Source organism: Macaca mulatta, chromosome 17 (genome assembly GCF_049350105.2).
Source record: "Macaca mulatta isolate MMU2019108-1 chromosome 17, T2T-MMU8v2.0, whole genome shotgun sequence".
NCBI classification, from domain to species: Eukaryota; Metazoa; Chordata; class Mammalia; order Primates; family Cercopithecidae; genus Macaca; species Macaca mulatta.
The window spans coordinates 107,271,134-107,295,656 of NC_133422.1; the positions used below are offsets into that span (position 1 = coordinate 107,271,134).

Genomic DNA, 24,523 nt, shown 5'->3' on the forward strand with positions numbered 1-24,523 from the left:
CCTGTTCTGTTGAGGACTGCATGGGACATTGTGCGCTGCGCAGACGGGGGCAGAGGTCACGAGCCCTCGAGGGCTGGGAGAGTTCGGAGGGCAAAAGTCATCAGAGCACAGCGGAGCCGGACCCAGCAGCCGCCTTCCCACTCAGGGGCTTCATTAGAACCCAGCATTGCAGGGACTGAGCTGTCCCAGGTGAAGGGGAGGCCATCACGGTGCGTGGACGCCCCTCGGCTCAGCCCTCTAAGAGGCTCGGCAGCTGGGATGGGCTCGAGGCGTGAGCCCTCAGGGGAGGTCAGGAAGGAGCTAGGGAGAAAAGACATGTTCGTGTGACGTGCTGGCCGAAGCGAGAACAGTCGTGTCAGATAATGAGTCATGTCCCATTGAGGGGGCTGACAAGGGCTGGACAGGCTCTCGGGAGGAGGCCACAGAGCCCTGTGCTGAGGAGACACCCACAGGGAGCCTCGTGGGCCCAGTGTCCCAGGATCACTGGATGGTAAAAGCTGCCCTGCCTGGCGTCCCGGCGTGGCTGGGCTTGGCCAAGACCCAGAAGCAGAACTTCCGGAAGCCGGAGGCGGTGGCTGTAGGGGGCGCGAGGCGGCAGCTATGGGGGGCACAAGGCGGCGGTGGACTGTCACTGTTAAGAGACAAAGCTGTGGTTGTCGCAAGCTGTGTGCGCCCTGGGTCTTCTCTGTGAGGACATGGATGAGGGATGGCGAACTCCCATTATCTGTTTGCCATAAAAAGCTACCCTAGACTTTGTTCGCTTGAAACAGCCCTATTTTACAGATTTATTCTTCATTTAGTGGCTCAGGAGTTCCAACGGGCTCAGCTAGGCAGTTCTTCACTCCACGGGGCGCTGACTGGGTCCTTCACTCAGCTGTGTCCTCGTGTGGGGCAGGCTGGAAGGTCCTGGGGGCTGCCGTCCCACACCCCCACCTCCCTGCCCTTTCACAAAGCCCGCCCTCAGCCCTCGGTGCTGGGCCTCCTCAGAGCAGGTGGACACTGGGTGGTGGAACCACCTCTCTGATGACCGTGGGGCATGAGAGGGCAGCTGCAGTGCCCTGAGTCCCAAGCTCACTTCCGCCGAGTCCTGTGGGCGAAACAGGTCGCAAGGCCGGACCCCAGCTCGGGGGAGAGAAATGGATTCCGTCCGGCCAAGGCGGCGAGGCAGGGTCAGTGGCCGGCTCCAGCAGGCAGACCTGGAGCCCGGCCTGTGGGACTCCAAAGTCAGTGTTCAAATGGAGCCCTTTGAAATTGAATTGTTTCAAAGGCAGCACCGTCAGAGAAGCTGGACGATACCCACCAACTGCACAGTTAGGCAGGTTATTAGGGCACATGTGATGTGGAATATTATGCGATATTTTAAATAATGGTTACATTGTTTAAAAGCATGGGAACAGTTTGTTCTCGGGGTTAGGAAGGAGGCAGGAGACAAGCTTCTCTATCCAGTATCATCTCAACAAGGTTAAAAAAGCCCAGAGAAAAAGGCTCGGAAGGAAACACACTGAATTGTCACGGTAGCTGTCCCACGGTGGCCAAGATAACGGGTAATTGTCTAAATTCGCATCACTTTTGTGTACTTTCCAAATATTTTCTTCAAGCAGCACACGTTTCTTTCAAATAAAAATTATGTAACAATGAAGAACATGCCTCAGTTTTAACTGAAATACTGGGTGCTGATGGAAACGGGCCAACATCCATGGAGTCCTCGGGGGCCGTGGAGCCCTCGGCTAAGTGTCTGCCTCTGGTCTCTCCCCAGGTGGGCGGGGGCAGGACGGAAGCCCGGTCATCACCTTCCCTGACTACCCGGCCTTCAGCGAGATTCCGGACAAGGAGTTCCAGAATGTCATGACCTACCTCACCAGCATCCCCAGGTGCGTACGCTCAGAGCCCAGCAGACGCTGTGGTTCGGGGCAGAGTCTGAGGTTTCACCATCTTGGGGTCCCCACAACTATGGGATGAAGCAGAGTCTCTGTGAGATTTCCGCGTCGTGGGGTCCCTGTGAATGTGGGTCGGGGCAGACACCCCCATGATTGTGGGGCAGGGCAGAGTCTCTGAGGTTTCACCAGGATGGGGTCCCCATGACTGCGGGATGAATTAGGGTCTGTGGGAGCCACCGTTGCGTTCCCCGTGGCTTTGCTGAGGGGTTAGAGCTTTGTCAGCATCATGGCTCTGAGGAGCTCAGGAGTCTGCCTCAGAGCTGATCTGGGGTCCGAATCCAGCCTTTCCACTCCAAGCTGCTGTTCTTTCCTGTGTTACCACCTGGAGGCTCAGCTGCTCAGCAGTCGGGATCTGGCTTAGCCCGGGCACTGCTTTTCTCCCACGTGAACTGTCACTGTGCATGCCTGTTTGATCAGCAGAGCTCTGGTGCGAGGGTTCTGTGTTCTTAATGCCGCAGAGGCCATCTGCGCGGGGCCAGAGGCTCATGGGAGCAGAGCCCGTCCACGTGGCCTCTCTGCGATGTGGTCAGGTCCTGGGGGCGTGGCCGCCTCCTGCCCTTTCCAGGAGAGAACTGACCCCAGAGGTACCAGAAAATCGGGTTAGCAAAAATGGTTCCCTCAGGCTGCAGCTTTTTTGTTCCAGGCATAGCTGGGTCCCCGTCCTCTGAAAAGGTAGGGAGTCCAGTTCTGTATCTCCCCAGCGGCCGGCGGGAGAGCAGCGTCAGGCCGGTGAGCTGCAGGCTGACTTCGGGGGGCACCACGGGGGTCTCGCATCTGCTGCGGTCACCCCAGCCACCAGGAAGATCCTGAGAACGTCAGCCACACACCACACACACCAGGCAGTGTAGCTGCTGCTTCCATTTGGGGTATAGTGAACCACGCACCACGTAAAAACAAATATCCTTAAATGTGGCATCTGTATCCCTCACATTACATAAGGTGGAAAACAGAGGCGATGTTTAACCATCAGTGTGAAAGTGCGGCCGCGGCCATTATCGTGAAGGTTCTCCTTCATTCTTCAGTCTTTAAAGACAACAGCGCACTGGGCCTGGTAACTGAGAGCTCAGCACATCGGCCTGACCTGGAAAACAGCACATAGATCCCCTGACAAATGTCACATACCCACCAGTTGGCAGCAGCCAGCCTCTGCGGTAATGCCTTGAGGAGAGGGAGAGTGGTGGGCACCTCTGTCCACTTGGCGGGTTGAGGTGGGAGCTGGTGGAGCAGGGAGCTTGTGAGCCTGTCGGGCAGGGCGGGTTGGAGGGCAGAAAGAAGGGGGCTCGTGGCCAGCTGTGGTCAAAGGCCTGGACATGGCAGTGTCCTGGTAACCCCACATCACTGTGTGTTGGGTTTGTGATTCTGACCTCGGTCTCTTGTCTTTTGTGAGAATCTTGCACCCACCGTGCGCCAGGCTCTGCTGGCTGAGCTCAGTGCACGGAGGAGGGGCTGGGTCTCGGGCCAAGTGGCCGAGTTCCCTGAGGGCTGATGGGACCGGCTTGGTGGGGCAAGGCTGCGATGCTGCAGATGGTTTCCACACATTCCTCCCTGGTTCTCAGTTGCACTGTGGCAGGAAGGCGGTTATTAAGCCCATGTTATAGATGAGGCTTAATAACAGGGTGATGGCTGGAGAAAGTGGATGGCTGGGCAGGGGAGCGCCCGAAGGCTCAGACCCATGGCCCTACCCCGAGGACAGGGCTCCAGGTGTGCTGTGGCCACAGGGGTGTCCTTGGAGAGGGCGGTGATCTCCAAGCCTCTAGACCTGTGTCTGTCACCTGCACAGGAGGAAGAGCCTGTGCCCCAGGGGACGGCCGGCCTGGCAGGTACATCCGCCCCCTGATGGCGCCTCCCGGCATGGGGCTAAATGAGATTCTGTGGTGTCCACACTGAATGCTGACTGGTCAGACTCATTCTCAGAAGTCAGGGCTGTTGTCAGTGCTTGCTACTTGGAGCCATGAGCTGGGGGGTCTCCTGTTTGTTGAACCTTCCTGTCTCTTTTGTCTTAGAAACTTCATGGAGTCCCTTAGCTACCCGCATCCCTTTTCTTGAGATTTTCTAGCATCTGCAGTGCTCAGAGGCCACCCATCAAGACGATAAGAGTGTGGTATGCGGCACGTGTTCATATGTGCACACCGCTGTTTATCCGATGTTCTGGAACCTTCCACAGCCCCCTTGCCGCTGCCCCACTTCTCTGTCTGCTTCTTCTCCTGAGATCCAGGAATATCAGATGCGTCCAGATTCCCGCAGGACGAGACCCACTCAGCCATCGCTATAGATTGTGCATCTGTGAGCCGCACAGCCTGGTCTGGCCGAAGGTGGCTGGAGCACAGGCCCAGTCCCCGCTGTGGACACGCGGGCCCCGGGATCCCCAGAGGCAGCTCCGTGGATCCCCACTGTTTGCCTGTGTATGGAAACTCAGGTTTTCTGGTCACACTTAGATTATAAAAAGTGGAAGAGGCGTTTTATATCACCACACGGTCTAAGTCAGATCCTGGAAATGCCAGCTTCGTTCAGCCCTGAGCAGCACTGCTGAGCGTGGAGCTGTTTCCCCCACCAGACTCAGTGTGGGTGTCTGAGTGTGCGGGGTGAGTGTGTGGGGTGTGTCGTGTGAACGTGTGGCACGTTTGTGTGGTGTGGTGTGTGTGTAATGTGAGCCTGTGGTGTGTGGGGGGTGTGGGGTATGTGTGGGGTGTGTGTGGTGTGTGTGGGGTGAGTGGGGTGTGTGTAGGATGAGTGTGTGGGGTGAGTGTGGGGTGTGAGGTGTGTGGGGTGTGTGGAGTGTGTGTGAGTGTACGCGTGCATTCTATCCACGTTTCCTTCCCTGTGTGGTATGTATGTAATGTGAGCATGTGGCGTGTGTGGGGTGAGTGTGGGGTGTGTGGGGTGTGAGGTGTGTGTGGCATGTGTGAGGTGTGTGGCGTGTGTGGAGTATGTGTGGTGTGTGGGGTGTGTGGTGTGTGTGTAATGTGAGCATGTGGCGTGTGTGGGGTGAGTGTGTGGTGTGTGGTGTGTGTGGTGCGTGTGTAATGTGAGCCTGTGGCGTGTGTGGGGTGAGTGTGTGGTGTGTGGGGGGTGTGTGGAGTGTGTGGTATGTGTGGCCTGAGTAGGGTGTGTGGTGTGTGTAGCGTATGTGAAGTATGTGGGGTGAGTGGGGTGTAGGGGGTGTGGGGTGAGTGTTGGGTGTGAGGTGTGTGTGGCGTGTGTGGAGTATGTGTGAGGTGTGTGTGGTGTGTGTGGGGTGTGTCGTATGTGTGGAGTGTGTGGTGTGGGGGGGGTGTGGGGAGTGTGTGGTGTGTGTGGGGTGAGTGTGGGATGTGTGGGGTATGAGGTGTGTGTGGCATGTGTGTGAAATGTGTGTGGTGTGTGTGGAGTGTGTGGGGTGTGTGGTGTGTGGGGGGTGAGTGTGGCGTGTGTGGGTTATGAGGTGTGTGTGGCATGTGTGTGGTGTGTGTGGGGTGTGTGGGGTGTGTGGGGTGTGTGGGGGGTGTGGTGTGTGTGGCATGTGTGGGGTGAGTGTGTGGGGTGTGGGCTGTGTGGGGTGTGTGGGCTGTGTGGTGTGAGTGTGAGTGTACGCGTGCATTCTACCCACGTTTCCTTTCTCCCGTGTGGTGTGTGTGTAGTGTGAGCATGCGGCGTGTGTGGGGTGAGTGTGTGGTGTGTGTGGCGTGTGTGGACTATGGTATGTGTGTGGGGTGTGTGTGAGCGCGAGTGTACACATGCATTGCACCCACGTTTCCTTTCTCCCGTGTGGTGTGTGTGTAGTGTGAGCATGTGGCGTGTGTGGGGTGAGTGTGTGGCGTGTGTGGACTATGGCATGTGTGTGGGGTGTGTGTGAGCGCGAGTGTACGCAGGCATTCCACCCACGTTTCCTTTCTTCCCGGGTAGGTCTTGTCAGTGTCAGACCCGACGCTCCCTTTCTCTCTGGAAAAAAAACTCTTTGATAACAAAACCCAACCCGCGTGAATTTGGGAGGATGCGCGTGTGCCCTGATCAGAAGGACCACAGAAGGGAAGCGGCGGGCCTGTAAGAGCCACCTGTCCCCTGGCTGTCCCGGCGTCCTAGGGCGCAGCAGCCGCGGCAGCTCCCTGGATTTCTGTGAGCACGGGGGCCGCGGGCGTGCTGTGCGGACCCTTTGCCTCCAGGGTGTTGCCACTGAGCGTGTCCTTCCTGAAAGAGTGAACAATTCTTGACACATTTCTAAGGGAAATCTTCTTCCTAAGGGCATCTAAAGGATGCCTTCTTGAGAAGTGCAGAGTGTGTTAAACACGGGGGGGTCAAGCACGCCCTCTGCAGATAAAACCAGGGTCTCCACAAGCCTTGCAGGTGCAGCTTGGCGGAGGGGACCATCCCAGAGGAAGTCTCTGCATCCCTGGCGAGCAAAATTGCCAGGCTAGTGACAAGGAGGAGACCTGCCCGCGGCGCCCTGAGGGTGCTGTGCCCGGGGAAGTGCCCTCTGCAGGGGACCCTCTTCCCAAGGTGGGGGCGGGGCTGCCCTCTGCTGGCGACGCGGAGCATTGCGGCTCGGTCCTGGGACATCGCCCGGAGACAGGGAGGGCGGGGAGCTTGGACCTTGTCTTCCAGGAGAAGGTGGGCGAGACGCTGGCACAGGCCGTTCCCCAGCAGGCAGTTTGCAGACAGCTGCACAGCCAGCACGTTCTTTCAGTGGGAAGAAGTGAAATTGACCAGGCCTGTTCTTTCAAATGTCAATGCAAATTAAATGGACAAATCTCTCCTGAAGGCTGCTTTTAAGGGGTTTCACCTGTTACATTCTAAAACAAGCATCACTTCATCAGTTTAGAAAGAATGTTGTATCCTAACTGTAACTTTCCTTCTGTTTTCATTTGCAAATGCCAGGTGTCCTAATTCAAGCACTACATCTGACTATACTCATCATTTTTGAAATATTAGACTGAAATAGACAGGTTTGCCCCGAATGGTTTGGGACACCTGTTAATAGAAATCAAGTTCTTGAGCCTTGGAAAGACGACTCAACCTGGGCGAAGGGGGAGACCTCATGCTTTGCTGACTCAGGTGTCTGCCGATGCCCGATGTGGACCCTCCGTGTTGGGGATGTCGGGCTTTGGGCTCTCACATTTGTCAGAGGGCAGATTCGGATCTCCGAAAACCCTATAGCCCTTCCTGTTCCTAATGGTGCTCGATTTACAACATCGGCCAGGCCTTGGTAGACGCCAAGGTCTCAGAGAGGCGATAGAGACCAGTGACAAGCAGATTCCAGACCCTGTATGGCCCCCTCAGAGCCACGTGGGCTGGGGAGGAGATGCAGAGGTAGATGCGTCAGGCCTGTGTGTCCAGGCACTGCTTGCTGAGAAGTCTCAGTGGTCGGTGCATACTGGGAACACAACAGCAAATAAACAGAGAAAATTGTGGTGCTGAGACAATATGTCAGCTATGGAGGGCTCACAGGGCAGCGGGGTTGTGGGAAAACAAAGTGAGAAAGAGAGACAAAAAGAGAGAGACAGAGACAGTGAGAGACAGACAGTGAGAGACAGACAGAGAGACAGACAGAGACAGGGAGACAGTGAGAGACAGAGACAGACAAAGAGACACAGAGTGACAGAGATAGAGAAACAGAGACAGAGGGCCGGGCGCGGTGGCTCAAGCCTGTAATCCCAGCACTTTGGGAGGTCGAGACGGGCGGATCACGAGGTCAGGAGATCGAGACCATCCTGGCTAACACGGTGAAACCCCGTCTCTACTAAAAAATACAAAAAATTAGCCGGGCGAGGTGGCGGCGCCTGTAGTCCCAGCTACTCGGGAGGCTGAGGCAGGAGAATGGCGTAAACCCGGGAGGCGGAGCTTGCAGTGAGCTGAGATCCGGCCACTGCACTCCAGCCTGGGCGACAGAGCGAGACTCCGCCTCAAAAAAAATAAAAAAAAAAAAGAAACAGAGACAGACAGAGATAGAGACAGAGACAGAGAGATAGAGACAGAGACAAGGAGAGACAAAGAAAGAAAGAGACAGAGGAAGAGACAGAGAGAAAGAGAATCAGAGAAAGAGACAGAGAGAGACAGAGACAGGGAGAGACAGAGATAGAGAAAGAGCATGAAGGAAGCAGAGGGCGGGGGCGGCAACATCACCGTGGACAAAGAACTTAATGTAAACTGGGAAGCAGTCGTCACAGAGACCCCAGGAGGGAGCCAGTGGCATCTTTGGGGGCAGCGAAGGCACCAGGGGGCAGGACAGAGTGCCGGGGAGTCGGGGGCTGTAGGGACAGAGTCTGGGAGGTGAGACAGGGTCTGTGGAGCCTTTTCTGAGGGGCTGTGTTTTCTGTGACGTGGGTGCCGAGGAGTTCATGACCTGCCAGTATGCAGGGTGGAGGCAGGAGCTGGGAGATGGGGAGGAGGGTGGCAGCCCTCAGAGAAGGTGCGAGGTGGGGAGCTTGGGGCTTGCTGGAGGAGCAGTGTGGAAGGAGTTCACTGAAGCTGATGATGACGCTTATTTTCCCTGGGCCTGGCTCAAAGCTCCCAGCTCCTTGGAGGTAGGGACTCCATCTACCAGCCAGCTTGCCAGGACAGAGGTCATGTTCAGCCCATAAGAGGCATGTACACATACGGATGCACACGTGCACCCACACAGACTTGCACATGCCACACACACAGATACACACAGGTGTGCGGGCAGTCACACACAGACACAGCCACACACATGTACAGATGCACACACGCACCCACACAGGCTTGCACATGCCACACACACAGATACACACAGGCATGCGGGCACTCACACACACAGACACCCACACACGTACAGATGCACACAAGCACACACATGCTCACAAGCACGGACATGCACACACCACACATGGCCCCACCCGCAGCATTGGGGATTACAATTCAACATGAGGCTTGAGCAGGGACAAATATCCAAACTATATGTCACACACACACACACAGACATTCAGGTACTTGTGCATTTACACAGACGTGCATGTGTATAACCCCCCCACACACACACACAGACATGCAGGTGCATGCATACCCCCCCCACAGACCTGCACATGTACACACCACACGCATGCACAGTTTGGACCGTATGGGGAGGGTGCATGTGGGACGGAACAGAAACACGAATGTAATCATTAGGCTCCCAGGAAAGAGGAGAGTCCTCCTATCTCGCTGACTCTAAGATGAGCAGCTGGAGCCAGCTCGGTTTGTCGTCCCCCTGCGGTGACCTGAGCACCCTGTGCTGCTCTCTGAGCTGGAGGGCAGCTGGACCCCAGCCCTTGGAAGGGCCCCGCTTCTCCCTGTGGGTTTGATTTCCTATTGAATTTTGAATTGGCTTTTGAATATAAGGACAGGAAGTGTCTGTGAGCGTGCGTGAGTGTGCTAAACAATTTAATATGTGTGCATTAAAAGTGAAGCTTCCGCTTTGCCTCCTGCTCCCCCACAGCTAACTGTGGAGCTGCATTGGGGTGCCCCCCAGGCTGTTCATCCGCGTGTGGTGGGACAGCACAGGACATGCCGCCTCACAGCTGTTCTGTTCAGCGGTGTGCCGTGGTGCCCTTCTACCTTGGCGCCATTTGCCGCTGCCTTTCATTTTATATATATATTTTTTATGTTTTGAGACAGGGTCTTGCTCTGTCACCCAGGCTGGAGTGCAGTGGCAGGACCTCAGCTCACTGCCTCCTCAACCTCCTGGGCCCAGGGTTCCTCCTGCCTCAGTCTCCTGAGTAGCTGGGACTGCAGGCATGAGCCACCAGCAATTTGGGTATTTTCTATAGAAATGGAGTCTCGCCGTGTTGCCCAGGCTGATCTTGAATTCTTGGGTTCGAGTCATCTACCCACCCTCGCCTCCGAATTGCTGGGATTACAGGCGTGAGCCACTGCACCCAGCTGTGCCTTAAGGCTTCCTGGCCCCCGTGATGTAAGCGGACCCGGTGTGCTCACTTGGGCTGGCCCCTGTGATGAGTGGACCCCTGTGATGTGAGTGGATCCCCATGTGCTCACTTGGGCCTGTTTGCGGGCATTTTGTAGTCCCCATTGTTTCCCTGTTAGGGTCACTGCTGTAAAGAGTCGCCCGCCCTGGGTGTGGCTGGTTTCTGTGTTCTGTCTGTGAAATTGTGTCCTGTTTCTAGCAGTTCTCAAATGCTCCAGCCGGGTGATTCCCCTCCCCACACCCACCCTCACCCCAACGGAGTTGGCAGTTTCAGGGCTGCCCTTGTCTGCCATCCTGGCTGGCCTGAAACTGTGCTGGCCCCGGTCGCCCTGCACGGTCTGAAGCCCTACATGGAAGCTCTGCCACCCACAGCCAGCCTCGTTAGGAGGAGCCAGGAGACACGCGCGGCCCCGGTGTCTGCGCGCTGCCCTGGGTGGGAAGCCACTTCTCGGGTGTGTGTCCCGTCTCCACAGCAGCATTTTCTTCGTGGAGTCTGCTGCTTCCGAGCACTGGGGACACGTCCTGGAGGCCCTGCCATGCCTTCCTCCGGGTCCTGCACGCACCACAGTGACCACCTCCCCGGAGGCCCTCTCCCCGCGCCCTCCCAAAGCACGTTCTCCAGGCCCTTTTCTGTTACTGCTGTTGAATTCACCCGCTTCTGACCACCTGTGGCCATTTAAATGTAAAATGAAAGCTAAATAAAATTTAAAATCCAGCCCATGGCAGGCAGGGCTGCCCCCTTCTTTTTTTTTTGGAGATGAGTCTGGCTCTGTCGCCCAGGCTGGAGTGCAGTGACGTGATCTCGGCTCACTGCAGCCTCAACCTCCCCAACTCAGGTGATCCTCCCACCTCAGCCTCCCGAGTAGCTGGGATGAAGGCGCATACCACCACACCCGGATAATTTTTGTATTTTTTGTAGAGATGGGGTTTCACCACATTGCCCAGGTTGATCTCGACCTCCTGGGCTCAAGTGATCCACCCACCTCAGCCTCCCAAAGTGCTGGGATTATAGGCGTGAGCCACTGTGCCCGGTCAGGCAGCCTCATTTTTGTTCACACATGACCAATGGCTGTTTACAGGGCTGTGTGCTGGTTATGCTGCTCTGTCCTGGAGGAGGAGCGAGCGCCCTCACCCTCGCCCTTGCCCTGGTCTCGCCCTCGCCCTGGTCTCGCCCTCGCCCTTGCCCTGGTCTCACCCTCGCCCTCACCCTTGCCCTGGTCTCACCAGCATGAGCAGAAAGACAAGACCCGGGGTTGCAGTGTCTGTGCTCAGGGTCCAGGACACAGCTCAGGGCCAACCTTCCTTGGGGAGTGACAGTCCCGGGAGGTTAAGGGTTGCGGTGGCCACAGAGCCACAGATCTGAGGTGGGGAAGACCTGCCTGAGGCAAGGCAGGCCCGCCGTCCGGGGTGGCTGGCGTCAGGGTGGGCGCCCTGATAGCGAAGGACCCATGGCGCCCACACCGGAGGGCGGGAGGAGGAACAGCATGGCCCCCGTGAAGCCCCTCGAGGAAGGGTTCCTGTCCCACGTGCAGCACCCCTCGTGCAGACCTCACCATTCCCGATGGGAACACTTGCGATATTCACTTCCAACCACGCAAGGGCGCAGTTGGGCAACGGCAGCTATTGGAAAAATGTTGAAACTGGGGCGGCTTTTCTGGGTGACTCTGACGCTGCCATTGCTTCACGATTAATTTTTGTGTCCTGCTTAGATAAAATCATATCTAATAAAATACGTGCAAGGCTTCTAAGCAGAAAACTGCAAAATGTTATTGAAAGAAATTACAGTAGCATGAATAAATGGAAGAATATTTTAGTTCACAGATTAGAAGACAATTAGTATTATAACAATGTTAATTCTCTCTAAGTAAACATATAGATCGAATGCAATTGCCAGATAAAATTCCAGCAGGTTTTTCTTTATTTAGGTATGAACATTGGCAGGCTGCCTTTACATTTTATATGAAAATGCAAGGGGTCAGGAATAGTCAACCCAACTTTGAAGAAAAAAGTTGGAAGCTGGCCGGGCACGGTGTCTCAAGCCTATAATCCCAGCACTTTGGGAGGCCAAGACGGGTGGATCACGAGGTCAGGAGATCAAGACCATCCTGGCTAACACGGTGAAACCCCGTCTCTACTAAAAAATACAAAAAACTAGCCAGGTGAGGTGGTGGGTGCCTGTAGTCCCAACTGCTCGGGAGGCTGAGGCAGGAGAATGGCGTAAACCCAGGAGGCAGAGCTTGCAGTGAGCTGAGATCCGGCCACTGCACTCCAGCCTGGGAGACAGAGCAAGACTCCGTCTCCAAAAAAAAAAAAAAAAAAAAAAGTTGGAAGCTGATACTGCCAAATATTAAGACATTATTAAAGTGACAGTGATTAACACAGATGTTGTAAACAGAAGAACAGCAGTACAGAATATCTAATCCAGACAGACCACATATCTACAGTCTCTTGATTTATTTCTTAAGTGATACGGCACCATGGAAGGGGATGGACGTCCTCAGTAAGAGGAGTGGATGTGATTGGCTGTCCATGTGGGAAATTATAAATGCTGATACCTGCCTCACACCATATACAAAAGTTAATTCCAGATAGGTCACGGGTGTAAATGTGAACTCTAAAGTAATACAGTCTCTGTTCTCGACAAACATAGGAAAATGCCTATCTCAGAGTAAGAAAAGATTTCTTACACAAGGTTTAAAAGGCAGTTATCAAAAAAGCAATTATCAGAAAGGAAAAGGTCAGTAAGTTGGGCTACATTAAAGTTAAGTTACTCTTTTCATCAAAATGCACCATGAAAAGATTGACATGGAAAGCCACAGTATGGAAGCAGATGTTTGCAATGTGCGCATCCAATAAGAAACTTGTTTCTAGCTTATACAGAGAACTGCACACCAACAAGAAAAAAGAGAACCTAGCAGAAAAACAACCAAAAGATGTGAACAGGCATTTCATAAAAGAGGATAGCCGCTAAATACAGAAGGCTTCCTGCCTCTAGGAAATGCAAATTAAAGCCATGCCAGGACACCACTCTGCACCCACAAGAATGGCTAAAATTCTACCGACAGACAGTATCCACTGCTGACAAAACCGTGGAGCAGCCAGAAGTCACGTGTATTTCTGGCAGGTGTATATTCGTCCACATCTACATAATTACAGCAATTCCTAAGAATCTGTCCAACAGGAGTGTGTATTGTGTGCACTAGAAGACACGTATAAGAATGATCAGTCTTATATTCAGTTTAGCCCCAAACTAGAAACAACCCAAATGTCCATTAAGAGTAGAATTTTTTAGTAAATCATATTTCATCATATATGTATACCATAACCCAGCAACAAGAACGAACAAACACCCTACCGCAACAACGAACAAGCACCCTACCACAACAACGGACAAACACCCTACCGCAACAACGAACAAACACCCTACCGCAACAACGAACAAGCACCCTACCGCAACAACGGACAAACACCCTACCGCAACAACGGACAAACACCCTACCGCAACAACGGACAAACACCCTACCGCAACAACGGACAAGCACCCTACCGCAACAACGGACAAGCACCCTACCGCAACAACGGACAAGCACCCTACCGCAACAACGGACAAGCACCCTACCGCAACAACGGACAAGCACCCTACCGCAACAAGAACAAGCACCCTACCGCAACAACGAGCAAACACCCTACCGCAACAACGGACAAGCACCCTACCGCAACAACGGACAAGCACCCTACCGCAACAACGGACAAGCACCCTACCGCAACAACGGACAAGCACCCTACCGCAACAAGAACAAGCACCCTACTGCAACGAGCAAGCACCCTACCGCAACAAGAACAAATACCCTACCGCAACAACGAACAAGCACCCTACCGCAACAACGAGCAAGCACCCTACCACAACAACGAGCAAGCACCCTACCGCAACAACGAGCAAGCACCCTACCGCAACAACGAGCAAACACCCTACCGCAACAACGAGCAAACACCCTACCGCAACAACGAACAAACACCCTACCGCAACAATGAACAAACACCCTACTGCAACAATGAACAAGCAAACACTCCACTGCAACAACATGGATGAATCCCACAATGTTGAAAGAAGCCAGACACCAAAAAAGCACATATTGCATATTTTTATTTGGACAAAATTCAATGGCAGGCAAAACTAATGTATGGTGACAGGAGTCGGGTGGGGCACCCTGAATGGTGGGAACAGCCTCTCAGTCTGGGCACTCACTGCCATCACTCGCACTCTGTGCTTCTGCATAGTGTGCATTATAACTGGACAAAGTATTCACGTAAAGAATGGCGTCCTCCAGGGAAAAGAACTTAGGTGCCACCTACTGTATCCCAGATGGGCTGAGGTAACTGAGTCGCACTCTGCAGGGAGGGCCTTCTTGTGCGTTTGTTTTGCTTTTCCTGAGGACTCGGCCACTCTGCTGTGCAGGGACCTTTCTCCCACACTCCTCTTCCTGTCTTGGGTGCAGGTTGACGTTTGAGCAGCAGACACCAAGGGTCCCCTTCCTCCCGCCCGGGCCTCCCGTCTCTTCAGCCCCTCCTGGCCACGAACTGTTGATTACTAAGCTCCGCCGCCCTCTGCAAGTGCTGCTCCTCCCGTGCCCTGGCCTCCGCCTGCCCCCGCCCTGGGAGAAAGCATCCTCCTTGCCCCCACCATGTCCACGCAGCAGAGGCAGGTGGCCAGGCACTGGGGGAACCTGGCGCTGGGGCCTCCCTGTCCCACTGGCAGGGAGGAGCCAGCTGCTGCGTCCAGACCATCCCTCATGCGCTGCTCCTGTCCAGTGAGCTGTGGTCGCACCCGCAGGCCAGCGGGCTGTCTGCCCGCGTGGGTGGGGAACCATGGGGCTCCCAAGGTCGTGAGCCCTGAGCAGTTTGGGTCTCTTGTCACAGAAGACGCAGCCAGTTGGAACATTCCTGAAACTGTTTATGAGACCTCTGGGCCTTTTTTGTTTATTTGGGCCAAAAGTGAGCTCACTGGCTTCAAACTCAGCTGTTGGGCGACTGGCCAGGGCAGCCCCTCCAAGGCCATCTGCTGCGGGGTTGGCGGCCGATGGAGCGTCTGGGGCCGTGTTCGTGCCCTGGTGCGAGGGAGCGTCTGGGGCCGTGTACGTGCCCTGGTGCGAGGGAGCGTCTGGGGCCGTGTTCGTGCCCTGGTGCGAGGGAGCGTCTGGGGCCGTGTTCGTGCCCTGGTGCGAGGGAGCGTCTGGGGCCGTGTTCGTGCCCTGGTGCGAGGGAGCGTCTGGGGCCGTGTTCGTGCCCTGGTGCGAGGGAGCGTCTGGGGCCGTATTCGTGCCCTGGTGCAAGGGACGTTTCTGGGGTGGCTGCCAGCTGGAGTTATTCTACCCCAGTTCCTCCAACACCATCACCTTCATCCGTGTGGGGACTCTGGGGACCATTTCCTGCTGACACTGGGCAGGAGCCACACCACGCTCTCCCTCAGGCACAGGAGGCCACAGATGTGGGCGTAGATCTGAGCTCCCTGAGCCCTGGGTCCTCACTCCTGTGAGCAGATCCAGGTCCTGCCTTACGGTTTTGGGCAGTGCAGCCTTGGGAATGCCGTGGACTGTGGGGGATCCTGTGGCCCTGCCCGCGTGGCCGCAGTCAGTGTGGGTAGAGGAGGTGCTAGGGGCTCTTTACATCCTCACGCCAAAGGCTTTTTTAGTCCAGGCTTTGCACCTTCTGAGTCAGTGTTCCTGAAATGTGGCAGGAGAGGTGACACGGGGCTGAGGGGGCGTGGATGAGTGTCCACCTGGGTCCTACGTAGGGGGCAAGGTCGTGGCGAGAGGCTGCGCAGAGCAGGAGGCTGAGTGCTGGTGTGTGGGCATCTGGGGTTGGGTCCTTGCTTGGTGGGAACATTAGGAGGCCGCCAGGGTGGACGTGGCCTTAGGGGCAGCACACGTGGTGTCTGAGCCAGATTCGCCTGTCTCTGCTCACAGCTGTGTGACTTTGGGCAGGTGACTAAAGCTCTCTGTGCCTGGAGAGGATCATAGCACAGCCTCATGGGACGGTCGCTGGAGCCTGATGAATAGCTGTGGGGCTGCTGGCACAGTGCTTGGTCCAGAGCAGCCCTGGAGGACAAGTCCCTCTCCCTGAAGAAGCGTATGCTTCCCGCCCGCACCCCGTTCCCGTGCACACCCAGTGCCCGCACCCCATTCCCACGCACGCCGTGCCCGCACCCCGTTCCTGCACACGCCCTGTGCCCACACCCCGTTCTTGCACACGCCCTGTGCCCGCACCCACGATGGTGAGCACGGCCGGGGCAGGAGGAACCAGCGCTGTCGTCCTGCCCAGGCCCCACACCTTCCGCAGCTGAGCAACGGTGACTGCCCCGTTAACGCCACCTGGAAACCAGTCCGTCCTTCTCATCGAGAAACTGATTTTCTACTATGCATTTTTTGAGTTGAATAAATTTACAACACCTTGTATTTCACTTGCAATTTTGACTTCTAAAAGTTTTCGTTGTTGGTAACTTTGGTTTCTCATTGAAAACAGATGCCTATTTGTGATGCTGGTGCTCCCGTTACAATGTAACCCAAAGATTTAAACGTAGAGTGAGTGGAAGCCCCACACGGGCAGGCCAGGCGGCATCCAGTGGCTACGGGAGCACATGGTGCCTTTCTGGTGGCTGCATCATCAGCCTGCCCTGCCGGGTGTGAGACGGACGCGCACCTAACGGCGTGAGAAGCCAGATGTGGGAGGCACTGAGCACTGTGGGCAGTGAGGCAGGAGCTTGGCTGCCTGTGGGGCAGAAGCTCCATGGCTATAACTGGATGTGTTTGGGTCACAGGGGTCTGCGGGGTGCGTCCTGGCTATAACTGGATGTGTCTGGGTCAGAGGGGTCTTTGGGGTGCGTCCTGGCTATAACTGGATGTGTTTGGGTCACAGGGGTCTGGGGGGTGCGTCCTGGCTATAACTGGATGTGTTTGGGTCACCGAAGTCTTGGGGGTGCGTCCTGGCTATAACTGGATGTGTTTGGGTCACAGGGGTCTGGGGGTGCGTCCTGGCTATAACTGGATGTGTTTGGGTCACCGAAGTCTTGGGGGTGTGCATTCTGCATCCAGCAGCTCTCACACGGCAGTCGTGGTCCCCGTTGCCGGTCTGGCCTGTTGTGGAGTAGCGGGGACATTCATGGGCGGACACAGAGGCTGAGATTCCACCCCAGTCAGAGCTCTATTCCAGGGGAAAGGGGAGAAACTGAGTCAGGCTTTGTTCTGCAAAACAGTGATGCCACTCAGCCAGCGTGGCGGGCTGCAGCACACTCAGTGGCTTCATTTCACTCTCACGGTAACCCCTGGGGGTGGATTCTACGATGACCCTCATTTTTACAGAAAAGGAAGCAGAGATGGTTCACAGCTGAGCCACCCGTCCAGGGTGACGCCTTTGTGGAGCCCACCAGTGTCGCAGAGGCAGTGAGCCCCTCCCGCCCAACACACAGCCCTTGGCAGGGGCTCCTCAGCAAACCCTGCAGGTGGGCAGCGTGGGGTGTTTCTCGCGAGCATCACCCGCTTCAGGACTTGGAAGCACTTGACTGGGTTCGCTGGGCTGAGCATTATGTGCTCAGTGGAAATCAATCATTCTGGGCTCGTCTCCTTCCCTCTAGGAGGAGTGGGACCCGGAGAGCTCCAGGACCAGCTTCCTGGCTTGGAGTCCAAAGGCAGCTCTGAGCACACGCGGGTCAGGAGGGAGGGGAGCTGGGCTCTGCCTCTGTGGCCTGGCACATCCAAGGTCCCTTTGTGGAAAAGGCACGTGTAGCACCTGTTCCTGGAGGATAACCTGTCACTGTGTGCCTCCCCCAAGGGAGCACGCAGGTCTGCACGGAAGTTCCCGCTGTGTCTCACGGTTCAGAAAACGTCGTCAAAGTGCTCAGACTCAAGAAGTAAATAAGGAAATATGAAAACATAACTTTCTTTCTTTTTTTGAGACAGTCTTGCTCTGTTGCCCAGGCTGGAGTGCAGTGGCATCATCACAGCTCACTGCAGCCTCAAACTCCTGGGCCAAGCAGTCCTCCCACCTCGGCCTCCCAAGTAGCTGGGACCACAGGCACATGCCACCACACTCAGCCAATCTTTGTATTTTCGTAGAGACAAGGTCTCATCATGTTGCCAGACTGATCTCAAACTCCTGGGCTCCAGTAATCCACCCACCTTAGCCTCCCAAAGTGCTGGGATTGCAGACGTGAACCACCATGCCCAGCTGAAAATATAACTTTAAAAAAATCTTAGCTCTATAAGAACTAAGCCAGATCAGAAAACGAATTCTGTCTGTGGCCCCTACAGCTGTGAAATGGAGTTGCTGACTCCCCGTGCTCGTGCACAGGCCTAGTGCCCACTGCAGAAGCTGCTTTGAATGAAAGCTAGTGTTTATTCGTGCACTCACCCAGAAGGTTTCTGCCATTATTGAATCAAATCACCCCTCACGTGAGGCGTTTTTCACGGCCAGATGCAGACAGGGACACAGACGCAGCAGCACACAGCACACACGCACGTTCGGGGGCCACTGCCTCGCCTTCGTGTCTTGGGAGTTGCTGTTTCTGTCTTTAAATTTGAGCATCAGAAGGATCTGAGACATCCGACATAAATCCCTGGCTTGTTAATGATGCTCGCAGCGAGCAGAGCACGCCCACAGACTGCATAATTTATCTCTGTCCTGCAGAATTCTGATTTTCATGTAAACCCAAGACATGTTCAGAGACTTGGAAATTAGCGATTCCAGCCCCTGCCTTAGGCGTGCCCGTGTGATTGTTTCTGCCGTGGATTGGCTGGTGGTAGCAGCTGCTGGCATCACGCAATTGGCTTGGCTGCAGAGTGAGCCCGCGGAAGAGGGCTCTCCGCACCTACTCTGTGACTCAGGCTCCTGCCGCCAGGCTCAGCCGAGGACGGAGGCTGTCATTATACAACGCACGAGTGCGGTCTCTGTCACAGATGTGGCTGTCGCAGGGAGTGCTGCCTCCTCTCCCGTTTCCAGCAGATGCTTGGGAACCTTCAGAAGTCTTGGAGATTTTCTCCCAGCACCATAGCAATGCCACCACAAGCGAATCCTTAACGTGGACCAGCACGGGCACCTCAGATGCCAGGACCGGCGTGATGTATGCGCCATAAGACTGTCTTGGAGGGTTTAGCCAGCTGGTCACCCAGGAAAGGAAAATGACTCGGTTCTTAGTGTGGAATAGCAAATGACTGCGCTCGGGAGAGGTGGTTCTGCCTGAATCTGTGAAGCGAGGTGGTTGGTGTTAGGCTGAGAAATAAGAACACATCGGAAGGGTGTGCCCTTCCGTAGATGAGGAGGTTCTGGGACTGTGGGGATGGGGCTGCCGGGGCCCCCGTGTGCTGTGCCTCTCGCCTGGTGTTGCAGAAATGGCATCATGAGTACGGGGGATCGCCCTCCCAGGAGGTTTTCCGAGGGCTTTCCTGGGCAGCCGGCTTCCCACCTGCACACGTTAACGGCAGCGTCTCTTCCTCACTGCAGCCTGCAGGACGCTGGCATCGGATTCATCCTGGTGATAGACCGGCGGCGGGACAAATGGACCTCCGTGAAGGCGTCCGTCCTGCGCATCGCAGTAAGTGCTTCCCGGGGCTCTGCCCCGCGCCCGGCCCCTCCCTGGGCTGGGTGACCGCATGGTGCTCTTCCTCTGCGTCTGCCGCAGTTCCTGCTTTGTGCTGAGTGGGACAGAGCCCAGTCCCGGTGCGGGGAGGCTGGCGCCAAGGCTCCCCTGCTTGAGCTCCCGAGGTGCTGGTGCCTGTGTGTGTTTTCCCAGACGGGGGAACTCTCAGGGAGCCTCGTGTGACTTGAAAACAATTTCCCCGGACAGGGCGGTCCATGTGCTTCCGAACACCGAGTCTGAGATGCTCGGGATGAGTACACCCTCCCTCTTACACAAAGCACAGCAGTACTGACCAGGCAGGAAGGGGGCTGTGTGCGGAGACGCTCCGGGCCGGAAGGGGGCTGTGTGCGGAGACGCTCCGGGCCGGAAGGGGGCTGTGTGCGGTGACGCTCCGGGCCGGAAGGGGGCTGTGTGCGGAGACGCTCCGGGCCGGAAGGGGGCTGTGTGCGGAGACGCTCCGGGCCGGAAGGGGGCTGTGTGCGGAGACGCTCCGGGCCGGAAGGGGGCTGTGTGCGGAGACGCTCCGGGCCGGAAGTCTGAAGTGGTACTGCAGAGCTTTTCTAAGTGATTTTCTCGTTTCTAAATCGGGCCATCTATCTTTAGCTGCAACACTGAATGGGCCGCCACCGCCTCCCTTCCCCAGTAACCCAGCCTTGCACGTAGCCACCCTCCTTTCCAAGGACTTTCCCTTGGCGTCCGAGAGTCTGTTTGCAGATTCTGCGTGCTGCCTTCCACAGCAGAAGAGGAGCCGGGTTTGCTGTTGGTTTTAACCCAGAGTAATCATTTAAGAGGGAAGAGATTAAGTCAGCAGAAGCCCCCCAAATCTTATTTTTGTCGGTAGCTCCCACCCATATGCACGACCCCGGCGTGAAGCATTCCTCACGCTCGCTCTCCCTGCCTGTCAGTCCAAGTTTCGTTGCAGCCGAAGGACCAAAAAAGTCTGCCTGTCTTCCAGGAGGTGACCCAGAGCCTGGGTCCGGCACCGGCATCTTCGCACGCCCGCCACGGCCCGCCCCTCCCAGGCTCTGGGACCCTGGGTCCTCAGCTGTGGTGGCACAGCTGCTCCAAGCATTCCCCAGCACCAAACCCCAGTGAAGTCAGATTCTCCTGGCCTCTCCTCGGCCCTGCGTTCAGACCGTCTTTGGGTTCCCCGGCCTCTCGGTGGCTGCTGGCTGCTGCGCCAAGGTTCTGGGTATAGTGAAAGAAGTCATTCCTTTGCCTGCACATTGCCTCCTTCCTTCATCTTTTACAAGAATTAGAGGCCCCATATCTGCTCCGATGCCCACAACCTTCATCATTTTGGTGCAAGCCTGTGGCTGAGCCACTGGTTCTCACCTAAGTCTTTGGGATGAGGCATCTCCTTGTACCCGCACAGCCCCCCTCTGCCCCTCACCGTGGCTGATCCCCGTTCCTGACCCTGCCTCAAGCTGGCACACACCGCCTATGGCATCGTTATCTGAAGTAATTCTAAACACTTCAGGATGCTTCCAAAAAAGTAGACGTGTATAGAATCAGTCTTCCTTTGTTTTAACACTGCATTCGTTTGCTTTTGCATCACTCTAAAGACATACTTGAGCTGGGTAATTGATAAAGAAAGAGGTGTAATTGGCTCACAGTTCTGCAGACTGCACAGACTTAGCACCTGCATCTTCTCAGCTTCCGGGGCGGCCTCAGGGAGCTTCTAGTCGTGGTGGAAGGCAGCGGGGAGCCGGCATCACGTGGTGAAGGAGGGAGCAAGAGAGAAGGGGGAGGTCCCAGACTTTTGAACAGCCAGATCTCGAGTGAATTTACTGAGCGAGAACTCACCCGTCACCAGGGGGATGGCGCTGAGCCATTCATGAGGGGTCACCCCCATGACTTAATCACCTCCTGCCAGGCCCCACCTCCAGCACCGGGAATCACATTTCAACATGAGATTTGGAGGGGACAAAAGTCCCATCCATGTCAAGCATCCCCAGAAATGTAGAAAGTTCTTTAGATGAGCCATCACCAGCTAATAGCAACGTGTCCCTTTCGTTATTGTACATTTTAAATGAGTTTGCACATGAAGTCATAGGCAATTCTAAAAATTAAATCGTAAGAACCCACGGGGTCAGACACACATGGACTGACAACAGATACTCTTGGGAAGCACACATCAGTCCTGGGCAGTTCCCACAGTGTTCCCAGCAAGTACGCCATCGTTTAAAGAACAGGTAACACCGTTACAGCCACATCTTTCACACTTATCTGCCGCTGATATAAACCATTGGGATGACTCTTAGCAAGACGTGGGTGGTAGGAGTCAGCCTCCCTGCCAGAGCACTTGCAGGTGTCAGGACGCACCTGGGTGCCCTCCATGCCCATGGGGTCCAGGCACCTGCATCTTTGCACACCCGCCACAGCCCGTCCCTCACACGGCTCCCGAGCCAGCGTCCCTTTGCCTGGACTCCGACTCTGCTCCTTCCTCTCAGAGGCCACGCCTCACTACGTGGGCCCCAGCGTCTCTGCTCACACCTCACTACGTGGGCCCCGGCCCCTCGGCTCACACCTCACTACGTGTGCCCCAGCGTCTCTGTTCACACCTCACTACATGTGCCCTGGCCCCTCTGCTCACACCTCACTACGTGTGCCCCAGCGTCTCTGCTCACACCTCACTACGTGTGCTCTGGCCCCTCTGTTCACACCTCACTACGTGTGCCCCAGCCCCTCTGCTCACACCTCACTACGTGTGCTCTGGCCCCTCTGTTCACACCTCACTACGTGTGCCCCAGCCCCTCTGCTCACACCTCACTACGTGTGCTCTGGCCCCTCTGTTCACACCTCACTACGTGTGCCCCAGCCCCTCTGCTCACGCATTACCATGTGTGTCTCTCAGATAAATCAGTCACTCCTGGGTTAGGTGACAAGAGCTTCCCCATATACGAGGCTACTTTTTAAGAAATACAAAAATCATTTTCTAAAAGCAAAATATTTCTGCGAGGTCACCCTACAGGCTAGTGAAGTAGCCTCCAGCAGACCCGTGATTTAGGCATTGATCTTCAGCTGCCGAGTGTCCTGTTCCGCTCCCCGAGTGTGTGATCGGATGAATTTCTGAAGCAGATTGACTCATCTTGAAAGCTCTGTCTTGTGAACATCATCACTGCTCCAGTGCCCACAGCCTTCATTGTTTGGTGCCAGCCTGTCCCTGAGCTGCTGGTTTTCACCTAAGTCTTTGGGATGAGGCATCTCCTTGCACCCCCACGGCCCCCCTCTGCCCCTCACCACTGCCAATCCCCGTTCCTGACCCTGCCTCAACCTGGCACACACCGCCAGTTTAGTGTTTGAGTTTTTATTTTTGCATTGATTCTTATACCATAAAAATACGACTTTTTCTGTCCTTCCTTTAATTCTCAGAGTTCACTGACACTGGTTTGGAAGTAATAGAAGCCAGCATTTTCCAGCAAAATCACCCAGAATTCTCTCTGAACGCCGTCTTTCTTGTATGAAAATTTATAGTTGTATTAATACACAGACTCTGTTTGTGTGGTCAGCAGGTACTGAGGCTTTTCTCTGTCCCGGGCACTGCCCAGGCATCACGGATGTGAGGGAGGAAATGAACAAGGCTCACCGCCAGCTGGGCGAGGACAGTTGAGGGGGATCACGATGGGGTCACAGGCAGGGGTGGCAGGGAGCAGCTGGGAGGGCGTCTGAGCCGTGGGAAGGGGGCACAGTCAGGCCCCACATGCCAGGCCCCATCCACCTGGGCTCTGACCCCGGAGAGGGCGTCTTCCTGTCCCCAGGCCCCTGCTGCCCAGAGCCGGGCCGCCTCCAGGAGGGTTTGGGGCATGAGCAACCAACAGGAGACAATGATGGTGGACGTTGGATGGGCCAGCAGACACAGAGCTCAGAACCGTGGTTTCATGAAGGAGAAGTGGGCCACAAGGCCAAGGAGGCAGGAGGTTGGGGGGTGGGCGGTGATGGCACTGTCGTAGGAGCTGGTTGTGCATGAACTGAGACTCGGAGGGTCACTGGGCAAGGGAGCCAGGGCAGCCGCGGACCCGGCCAAGCCCAGGTGCTGGGCAGACCAGGAGAGACACGGGTCTCTGCAGTGGGGAAGGGGTGGGTGGTGGGGCTGGGAGGAGGCCCCAGGCTCTGTCCATGGGCCACTCAGTTCCTGGAGAGGGCAGACCAGGGATGACCCCTTGGGCATCTTGGTTCAGTTTTTTGGAGATGGTGCAGTTGACCTGACGTGGGTGCACCAAGTAGTGCCTGCAGGAGGCACTTGGACATCACCCCCTGGGCTCCAGGCCTCAACGGGCGAGCTTTGACTGGCCTAGGCTTCCGCCTAAAGTGGCTTTGGGAAAACCAGCACTTAGCAACAGCCTAGGCCAGCCGAGCCCTCAAGCAGGTTTCCAAACAGACACAGGCTCCAGCTGCCTGACCCCACCAGGGTGCCCAGCTCACGGTGCTGCGGGCGCCACAAAGCAAGACCGTGGCAGAGACTTTACCTCCAAGCGCTTGGCCACCGAGGGAGACGCAGCACTTACATAATGTGCCGTGATCCGGGCTATTTTTAGCCACCATATGTGCTGTCTTAAGAGCTGAGCTTTCCCTAATTTGGGGTGTTCTTTTTTCTTTTTTGGATGCCTTCAGCATGGCTTGGAATAGAAAAATAAGACATTGGAAGAGCCAAAATCCAGTGTTCCTAAAACCAGGCTCCCCGTGCCTCCATCCAGAGCAAGGCCTGTGTGAGGCTGAGGGCGTGTGGGAGCAGGATATGTTCACCGCTACCCACGCGGGTCTCCAGCACCCAACAACAGCAGAAGGACGAGACCCTCCTCCGAGAACTCACACATCTCTTCTCCCTTAGTTGTTCGGTCCTCAGATAGAAGCATCTTTTGTAAAATGCTGTTGCAAAATCTAACCCTCTTCCACTGTACCATGTGTGTGCGTGTGTGTGAGTGTGATGTGTGTGAGTGTGCATGTGTGTGCGTGTGAGTGTGCGTGTATGTGTGTGCTGGTGTGTGTGCGTGTGTGTGCTGGTGTGTGTGTGCCAGTGTGTGAGTGTGTGTGTGTGCTGGTGTGAGTGTGTGTGTGAGTGTG

At 55.6% G+C, this 24,523-nt stretch overlaps 1 protein-coding gene across 15 annotated transcripts in view; it reads left to right on the forward strand.

Moving 5' to 3' along the window:
* The window catches only part of MCF2L (MCF.2 cell line derived transforming sequence like), a 206,896-nt gene that overhangs the window by 134,122 nt on the left and 48,251 nt on the right, over positions 1 to 24,523 (forward strand). For 13 of the 15 annotated variants that reach the window (XM_077974078.1, XM_077974084.1, XM_077974083.1 and 10 more), the window contains 2 exons: positions 1,757 to 1,871; positions 19,324 to 19,414. In XM_077974078.1, coding sequence (XP_077830204.1) covers positions 1,757 to 1,871; positions 19,324 to 19,414 — 206 coding nt within the window. Of the gene's footprint in view, positions 1 to 1,756; positions 1,872 to 18,700; positions 18,944 to 19,323; positions 19,415 to 24,523 lie in introns of those variants that run through there. The other 2 variants (XM_028837353.2, XM_028837354.2) reach the window with 1 other exon arrangement.